The 9,214-nt window shown below is 44.1% G+C and overlaps 3 protein-coding genes across 3 annotated transcripts in view; all 3 read right to left on the bottom strand.

Annotated features, from left to right (window-relative positions):
- The window catches only part of LOC135091562 (uncharacterized), a 78,527-nt gene that overhangs the window by 8,636 nt on the left and 60,677 nt on the right, over positions 1-9,214 (bottom strand). The gene's annotated exons all lie outside the window — the stretch shown is intronic.
- Positions 660-3,176, bottom strand: LOC135091217 (uncharacterized). Its single transcript, XM_063988661.1, has 3 exons — positions 1,647-3,176; positions 1,351-1,518; positions 660-831 (listed from the first exon to the last, which is right to left on the bottom strand). The coding sequence occupies exons 1-3, from the start codon at positions 1,826-1,828 to the stop codon at positions 660-662; spliced, it is 522 nt and encodes a 173-aa protein (XP_063844731.1). The 5' UTR covers positions 1,829-3,176.
- Positions 2,024-9,214, bottom strand: part of LOC135091216 (uncharacterized) — a 15,409-nt gene continuing 8,218 nt past the window's right edge. Inside the window, exons 4-5 of the mRNA XM_063988660.1 lie at positions 2,307-2,429; positions 2,024-2,098 (exon numbers count right to left, since the gene is read on the bottom strand). Coding sequence (XP_063844730.1) covers positions 2,024-2,098; positions 2,307-2,429 — 198 coding nt within the window. The remainder of the gene's footprint in view (positions 2,099-2,306; positions 2,430-9,214) is intronic.

Here is a 9,214-nt window from a genome sequence, read left to right as displayed (position 1 = left end):
GGTATATTCTGTCATGTGGCGTGCCTGTCAGGATTACAGGAAAGCCCTGAGCCTATAGCATATATATATATATATATATATATATATATATATATATATATATATATATATATATATATATATATATATATATATATATATATATATATATATATATATGCAATGTTTCAGTATCAAAACAAGTTGACTTTTATGAGGAAAACACCAGAAACTAGCACATTCACAGCCTTGTTCGGTATCTACCCTGTTCTTCCACATGTAGTTCACTAGTATTAGTAAACAGACAAACAGATGGCCTTCTTATAGACTGACATATACCACAAATATGTTCTCATGTATTCTCCAATATTCCAGAACCTATTCTTAATCCACAAAAAACTGACTAGAGGTACAGGCTGGAGATAAGAACCAAAACTTTGCCTACGATACTTTGAAAGAATGACAAGTGATGACAAGGTAGCATGGAGACCGCTGGGCTGTGAGGAAGTGGTGAAGCTGTTGTGGGCATGGGAGTAGAGATATGAGGGTACTGGATTGCTCAGGAGTGTCAGAAGTGCTGGGTGGTGAAGGTGCTCTGGGCATGAGGGCAGAAAGAACTGTCTGGGCTGTTGGTTACTGGTAGTGAAGTTATCTGGGGCACTGCTGACGGTAAAGGTTGCTCAGGAATGTCTGTTGTGTGGGTTTGTGGTGGTGAGGTTCCTGAGTGTCTCAAAGTAGAGGAAGACACTGTGGGGGCAGGAGCTGTAATGGGAGGCACACGCAGCATCCTTCCTGCGGCCCAGACCCTTGGCGGCGAGGTACGGCTGGCCCTTTGTCTTCAGGGTGTGAGGTCTGCAATGCCATGGGGCACAAAGGACCACAAACAGCAAGGATAAAGTAAATCAGATGAATCAGATGAATCACTTTAAGCTTGATAGAGTAATCTGTTGCCTGTTTAGAGTATACTTTTGAAAGGTACCACTGACAGCAAAAGGAGTGAATTAGTTTGCACATGCTGATGCCTGTACCTTGTTTTTGTTTAGTGATCTTGTCCTGGGTTACTCAAATGTAAGCGTCAGCAGAGAAAGGAATAAGTCTGGTGCTGAGCCAAGCTTAATACAGATCCTCGAAGTGACCTCACATTGGAAGTAATGGTCAGGAAGGCATCAGGACCATTCTCAATGTAAATCATGAAGTTATTATCATTTTTTCTGAGAATTCTCATCAACTATTGTGAGTTCATTTTGCCATCTGTTGCAAATGAATAGAATTTTTTTTTCTTCAAATTTTAGTTAACCTTTTATTCAGTACTTAAAATGCTCAATATAAGCACCACTACCACCACCAGCACAGCATGACAGCAGCACTCACGTGAACAGCACAGTCAGGATCTTTCCTGCCACGGTGCTGTGCCCCAGCTGTCCTTGCTGCAGCTCACAGATGAACCTGAGGACACACGCCCGCCCGTCCAGATCAAACTGAGTGTGTAGCTTCTCTGCCACCGCCTCATACACCTCCACCTGCTCCTCTGCCAGGCTCCTGCAACACCCACCACCCACACCACCAAGTCAGCAGCCGATAGGAACACAATAGAGGTGACACATTATCATCAAGGGCAGTGGAGAAATGGCTGCTGGAGAAGGGAGAATGGACAAACCCGCACTGACCTGCCTGACACTTTGGCATCAAGATAATACTGCAGCAGGATCCCGACAGTCACCGCCAGTGAAATAGAGGTCAGCACGACTGGGTCAGAGTCGCCTTTTTTCGGAGGACCCACAAGTGGAAAAGCAAAGGCATTTCTGATGTACAAATAGGGCTCAGCAGCATTGAGGAGACGCACTGACATGTTCAGACTACCACAGGAAACTTTGTGCTCAGCCTACCAGTGCACACGCCTGCTGGACACACTTGCCCAAACCTCACTCCTTCTTTCACCCAATACCTGAGTACTGGAAATTCACCAGATACTCTTTTTTGGTAGTAAAACCGTCCTAGTTCCTGAAGTTCTTTTAAATCACAGGATTATTATCCTTGACACTATTTAGATAGTGTGAAGGTAGTGTGAAACTTGAGGAATGTGGGTGGTGGACTGCATCAGCATTCCCAGGACTTGCTGCTATGGCACACCCAGGGGGGAGGAGGCCAGGGTGTGTGTGGGAGGGATGCAGTAGCTGTGGTGGTCTTCAGGAGCTTCACCTCAGCACCTCGGTCTTTATATACTGCTGTGATGATAGAGAGGGATGCTAAGGTACAATGAACTCAGTGCAGTGCTCTGAATATTAACTGTATTTTTGCAAGCACAATAACATCATTTGTGTTCTTACACAACGGCAAGAGAAGGTGAGCATGTTATCAGATATGAGTGCAATCAGCCTCCAGTCCAGCCTCCAGTCTTGCACCAATTTGTGATGCATGAGGAGCTGGTTATGGTTATGTATCTTGAGAATCTGAGGTGAGGCAAGGCCTGGTGGGGAGCAGCTCTCAGGGACTGAGCCTTGTCCTCCTTCACCTCTTGTCCACAAAGGCTTGGATGTGACGACACCTTTTTGGCTTGGGCATCTCAAATTAAAGCTCACTTCCATGAATACAAACACCATCTCTCTCTCTCTCTCTCTCTCTCTCTCTCTCTCTCTCTCTCTCTCTAGGGAGTCTAATGAGATCAAAAGACACGCAGCGCATCATCTGGCGCTCTTTTCAATAAATTAGTCACTAGAAATAAGCATAATTGTCTAACTGTAATTGTATTGGCTGTTTACTCGCTTCAACAGGGAGAATCCATTCGGCGATATACGAAGGAAAGGAATGGTTGACAGAAGGGAGGAAGGAGACAGGGGCAGCCACCGCCCCCATCACTCCGATTCTATGTAGGCCCCCTTCATATCTTAATCCAGCCTGATCAAGTAATGACAGGGCTGCCAACCGAATCCGATTAGGAAGGTCATTCCACTTTAAATGTAGACCTGGCGACGATGGTACTTGAGTGGCAGAAGGACACGAAACAGGCATGGTGAGTGGGTGTCACTGGAGGGCTGCAGCCTTAGCAGGGAGGCAGGATTGCAATGAGACACTGATATGACTCACTACTTAGACAACATCTGTAGGCATCAGATAACACCAGCTTTTAGATATATTCCTCAGATGTCTTGGTCACTGGAAGCAGTTATCCGGCGCACACACACACACACACACACACACACACAGACAACATATCAACATACCTTATACATATTCCCAGGTTTTTTATTGCTGCAAACCGTTAACCGCACACACACACACACATACACACACACACACAGACGAGATAACATCAGCAATCACCATATCTTTATACATACTCCTCAGGATTTGTTATCACTGGAAAACCGTTACAACAACAAATCAAAAACAATAATAGAAACTAACCAACAAGACAAAAGGAGATGCAGAAATAGTTCTAAAGTTTTCCAAATAGATCAGTGGACCAGTGGAATGCATTACAAGAGGAAGGAAGTACGTAGTGTGTGCGAACAGTACAAAGAATCATAAAATATAATAATGGTTGTTAAAATACATGAATAAATAAAAATTAAAATGATTGATTGATGAATTGATTTAGGTTATGGCGCAAATGAAAATGAAAACTGGACATTAAGAGCTCGATTCAATCTTGTAAAAATTCAAACAGGTAAATAAGGCGTGCTCCTCCTCCTCTTCCTCCCACACCTTCACTGAATAGCACTAAACATAAGCACCTCCGTCTGAGTGTTGCGCTGGGTTACAAAAGTTATGATGGGTGTAGGTACATTCATTCAGTTCATTAATTCCATTGCTAATTCCTTCATTGTGTAGATCGCGATTAAAAAAAAAAAAGGAAGCAAATAAACAAAAACATCATATCTTTGCTCAGAAATAAATGCTCACTGTCTGAAGATTAGTAGGCTAAGATTACTTCGTCCAGCAGCTGCTGTCTCACGGCTCCTATGCCGGGAGAAAATAACAAACTTTTATCCTATTTTTTTTTTTTTTTTTCTTGGCTGGCTTCCTTCACATATGCAATATATATTAAAAAAAATAACAACAAAAAAGCGGGAAGAAAAGATTACAACCCAGAGAGAGAGAGAGAGAGAGAGAGAGAGAGAGAGAGAGAGAGAGAGAGGCAAGCGGAGGTTTACATTGTGCGTGTCCCAAGCTGCTTCCTGGTGTGTTATAAAGTGCAGCGCTTTATAAATATTTGACCCTGGACCGCTTTGAGAGATTTGGAGGTGAATCTGTCCCTCCCTCCCTCCTTCCTTCCCTCCTTCCTCCCTCCCTCCTTCCTTCATTCCCTCCTTCCCTCCCTCCCTCCCTCCCTCCTACACAGGTGATAAAATGTACTAATTGTCTAGGAATGTTTGTGAAGCGAAGGTATATATAATTAAAGGTGTGTGTGTGTGTGTGTGTGATTCTTGCTGTGAGAGTTTCTTTCTCTTTTTTTTTTTCTTTCTCTTTCTTTCTTTACGTATTTATTTGTTTGTTCACCTGTTTCTCAATTTCTCTCCTTATTTTTAGTCTTTTTCCTTTTTTTCCTTTTTACGTGTTTATTTCAAGCTTTACGAAAACAAGAACAACATCTCTCTCTCTCTCTCTCTCTCTCTCTCTCTCTCTCTCTCTCTCTCTCTCTCTCTCTCTCTCTCTCTCTCTCTCTCTCTCTCTCTCTCTCAGCCAGACTACAGCTAAGCATCTCCCTACGAGGCCGTTCTATTGTTAGCCTCCCCTCACACCCTCCCCATCCTCCCCTCACCCCCTCCCCATGCTCCCTTTCACCTCCTCCCCATCTTCCCCCTCTCCCCCCTCCCATCCTCCCCTCAACCCCTCCAGTCACTCCCTCTCATCCTCCCCCTCACCCTCTCCCTATCCTCTTCTCACTCACCCTCCCCATCTTCCCCTCATTTCCCCAGTCCTCCCCTTCCCGCTACCATCCCCACATCCCCTACCTCACCACCCTCCCCTCCTCTCCTCTCCACCCTTCCCTCCCGAGTTGATCGTTACATTCCCTCCCCTTACCTTCCCCTCTATCTTCTACATCTCATCTCCCTCTTTCCTCCTACCTCTCAAGGCCTCCTCCCCCTCCTCCTCTTCCCCTCTCATCACACCCTCCCTTTTTTCCTCTTTTCTTCTCTTATTCTCCCTGTGTGTGTCCCTTTCCCATCTTTCCTCCCATTCCCCAAGGCCTTCTCCCCTCCTTCCCCCATCACATCACGCACCCCATCCACTCTTTCCCTCTGCCATCATTCCCTCCTTCCCCCTCACCGTCTTGTTCCTCTCAGTGTGTCAGGCAGTGTGATGGGACAACCCTCACACACACACACACACACACACACACACACACACACACACACACACACAGGAGGTCTTTGTGTGTATGTTACGATAAGGAGTGACAACACAAGGAACAGGGGGAAGAGAAGAGGAAGGGGAGAGAGGAAGATTGAAGGGAATTGAGAAATGGAGGAGGAGAGATGAGAAGGGATGAGACATGATAAAAAATTGAGGGAAGATGGAAAGACTGAAGAGAGATCGGAGAGGTGGAGGAGGAGGAGGAGGAGGAGGAGGAGGAGGAGGAGGAGGAGGAGGAGGAGGAGGAGGAATGAAGGGAAACGTAATATTTCTTCTTCAGGTTAATGGGTTCACGTACCTCTGAGGGGAGATAAGGAGGAGGAGGAGGAGGAGGAGAAGGAGGAGGAGGAGGAGGAGAACAAGAACAAGAACAAGAACAAGAAGAGGAGGAGGAGGAGGAGGAGGAGAGAATAGTTAATCTTATCCATATCAATGAAATCACAACAAAGACTACCATCACCACCATCTCCATTACTACCACCACCACCTCCATCACCACCATCACCACCAACATCACCATTACCACAATCACCACCACCTTCACCACCACCATCACCATCACCATTACCACCATCAACACCACCATCACCATCACCTCAACTAAAAACCTAGCCTATGTGCCCATCACCATCACCATCACCATTACCTACCATCACTACCACTACCACCACTACCACCACCATCACCACCATCACCACGTCATCACCAAATAAGGAGAGTTTTCTTCTTTTCCTTTTCTTCTTCTTCCTCCCCTCTTCCTCTTCTTCTTTCCCCCCTTCTTACCCTTTCCTTCCCTCTCTTTTTCCCTCTTCCTTCCTTCTATCTCTCATCTCCTTCCTCTTCTTATCCTCCTCTTCCTTCGCTCTCCTTTCTCTTTCTCTTCTCTTCCTTTTTATCTTCTCTCTTCTTCTTTTACCTTTCCTCTCGCTCCTCTTTCTCTTTCCTGCTTCCTTCTTCCCTCCTCTCACTTTGTTTTCAGTCTCTCTCTCTCTCTCTCTCTCTCTCTCTCTCTCTCTCTCTCTCTCTCTCTCTCTCTCTCTCTCTCTCTCTCTCTCTCTCTCATCCCCACTCTTCACACCTTCAAACGTCCTCCCAGATTCTCCTCCACTTTACCACCCTGTCTCCTCCTCCTCCTCCTCCTCCTCCTCCTCCTCCTCCTCCTCCTAAAACTAATTCTGAACTTGACGGCATCTTTGGTCGTGAGAGAAAAAGGTCTTTGCTACTTCCTCATGTTGAATATTCTCTCTCTCTCTCTCTCTCTCTCTCTCTCTCTCTCTCTCTCTCTCTCTCTCTCTCTCTCTCTCTCTCTCTCTCTCTCTCTCTCTCTAAATAGATATGAATCAGAAGAACCAAGTGGGCCACCATATGTAAGAGAGAGAGAGAGAGAGAGAGAGAGAGAGAGAGAGAGAGAGAGAGAGAGAGAGAGAGAGAGAGAGAGAGAGAGAGAGAGAGAGAGAGAGAGAGAGGCCTTACTCACTCCCTCATATGGTAATTTTAGTGCTCGGATCAAGTCACGGAGTGGATTGGAGGCTAGGGATGTTGCTGGGTTAGAATTGGGGGTAGTGAGGTAGTGGTGGTAGTAGTGGTGGTGGTAGTGGTGGTAGTAGTAGTGGTGGTGTTGGTGGTGGTGGTGGTGGTGGTGGTGGTGGTGGCGTTGGTGGTGGTGGCGTTGGTGGCTTTGGTGGTGGTGGTGGTGGTGGTGGTGGAGGTGGTGGTGGTGGTGAAAGTTACGTACGTGATTGTGTTCTGATAAGCGATTTCAAACAAGGAGGACAGAGACAGGCCTTTGATTCGGAGTAAGTACAGACCTTCAGTTCGAAACAGCATGAGACTTTTAATTTCAAAAAAGAGACAGACTTTAAATCTTAACAGAGACAGATCTTCCATTCGAAACAGCCAAAGAAAAAAAAAAGAAAAGAAAATAAAAATAAAAATTCAAAAGAGCAAAAGAACCAAATATGAAATAGCAAAAGACCTGAAATTCAAAGCAGGGATAGACCTTAAATTTTAATAGCAAAATAACTTTAATTCAAAACAACAACATACCTAAAATTAAAAAAAAAAAAAGAAAAAAGAAAGATATCTAAAAATCAAAGCAAGAAAAGACCCAAAGTTCAAAACAGCAAAAGAGCTAAAATTTACTTACACCAAGAAAAGTCCTTAAATTTTAGCAGCAAAATACCTAAGATTTTAACAGCAAAAGACCTAAAACTCAAAACAGAAAAAAAATAAATAAATAAAAATAAACCGGAAAAAAATCTAAAATTCAAAACAGTGAACAAAAAAAAGAACATTTAAAACACTAAAAAATAAAGATAAATAAAATAAAAAAAAATAAAATTCAAAACAGCATAAAAAGAACTAAAATAAAAAATGAAAAAAAATCAAGACAGCAATAAAAAAAATCAAAACAGCAAAAAAAAAAAAAATTCAAAACAGCGACAGACCTTCAATTTAAAGAACAAAGGATCCTCCAATACCTGACTACACAAGCTGTTCATTTAAGACTGTTCAGTTTCCCCACACTAACCTGCACTAACCAAACATACACGTAGAACATAGGAACACAATGGAAGCTGGAGAAGAAGAAGAAGAAGAAGAAGAAGAAGAAGGAGAAGAAGAAGAAGAAGGAGAAAAAAAAAATCCCACGTGGCAGTCCTTATGTGGAGCTTCCTTTTATCCATCAATGTGGCATGAAACAACCACTAACAGTAACATAGTGTGGCCGCAGGTATTGATGGGACGGCAATAAACAGAGACCATTGACAGACGGGTGGTAAATTATTTTGGCGGTGGTGGTGGTGGTGGTGGTGCTGGTGGTAGTGGTGGTATTGAGCAAAAAGGAACAGCGCAGGTGGAGGTTAATAAATTAACAGCACTAGCGATGACAGCACTGCCTTAAATACTTCAAGTAAAACGGACACTTAACTGCCTGTGATACACCCTACACACACACACACACACACACACACACCTGCCGCGCCTCACTTCGTTGCACGCTCTGAACGCACGCCACATTAGCGTCTCCACTTAAAAACTCCACCTCCACCACAGTGTGCGCTAGAGAACAGGTGAGCGAAGGCCTATTTTAAACAACCACCACAACCACCACCTCCACCATCACCATTATGCAGCAGCGGCGCCTTATGTGGTGTGGCGTGGCAAGTGCGGTATTGTACAAGGTGGGTTAGCAGTGTGCGTGGTGGGGTTCCTTCACTCAGGTGGCTTGGGGACAGGTTGCTAGGTTGCCTTTATTTGGAGCTTGTACATGCGCCGTTGAAAAAGAGTGAGGTACGAGTAAACATACCTCTCTCATTCTCACTGTGTTTCCTCTCCTTCAGTCTCAAATCACATAGCGTGGTGAGGAAGTGAGGTACCAGTAAACATACCTCTTTCATTCCTACTGAGTTTCCTCTCCTTCAATCTCAAGTTGTCTGGCCTGGAGAGACTCTACTAATTGTCAGGTTGTGTTAGGAAGACTGTCAGCAGATCAGGGGAAGTGAGCACAGGTGACAAGACTTATGGCCTCACCTGTACAAAACTGCTGATTTATTACATACACTGCCTCCGGATTCATTAAACCTCCTTCTCTTCTGTATATGATAAATTAATATAGCATGTACTTACGTATATATTATTACGTGTTGGTAAATTAGATTGTTTAGGCGACCAGAACTGTTTATAAGTTTATTAAGTATATCTGAGGGTGAAGCTGTGTATATTTGTAATTTGTGTGCATTTTTAACTATTACGCGTGTTTCAATGTGTATTTCTGGCCTTACTAAGTATTCTTGAAGGTGTAGCTATGTATATCTGTGACGTGTATGTATATTTTTAGCTATTACGTGTACTACAGGGTGCATTTCTTGGTGTATTA

Source organism: Scylla paramamosain, chromosome 37 (assembly GCF_035594125.1).
Source record: "Scylla paramamosain isolate STU-SP2022 chromosome 37, ASM3559412v1, whole genome shotgun sequence".
Taxonomy (NCBI): Eukaryota; Metazoa; Arthropoda; class Malacostraca; order Decapoda; family Portunidae; genus Scylla; species Scylla paramamosain.
The sequence above is the reverse complement of the archived record's forward strand: the minus strand, read 5'-3'. Positions and strand labels throughout refer to the sequence as shown.

Coding starts and splice junctions, on each gene's coding strand:
- LOC135091217 (XM_063988661.1), bottom strand. CDS start 1,828: ATGTCAGTGCGTCTCCTCAATGCTGCTGAGCCCTATTTGTACATCAGA. Junction 1,519..1,646: donor GATGCCAAAGTGTCAGGCAG/GTCAGTGCGGGT, acceptor TGGGTGTTGCAG/GAGCCTGGCAGAGGAGCAGG. Junction 832..1,350: donor ATCCTGACTGTGCTGTTCAC/GTGAGTGCTGCT, acceptor ATGGCATTGCAG/ACCTCACACCCTGAAGACAA.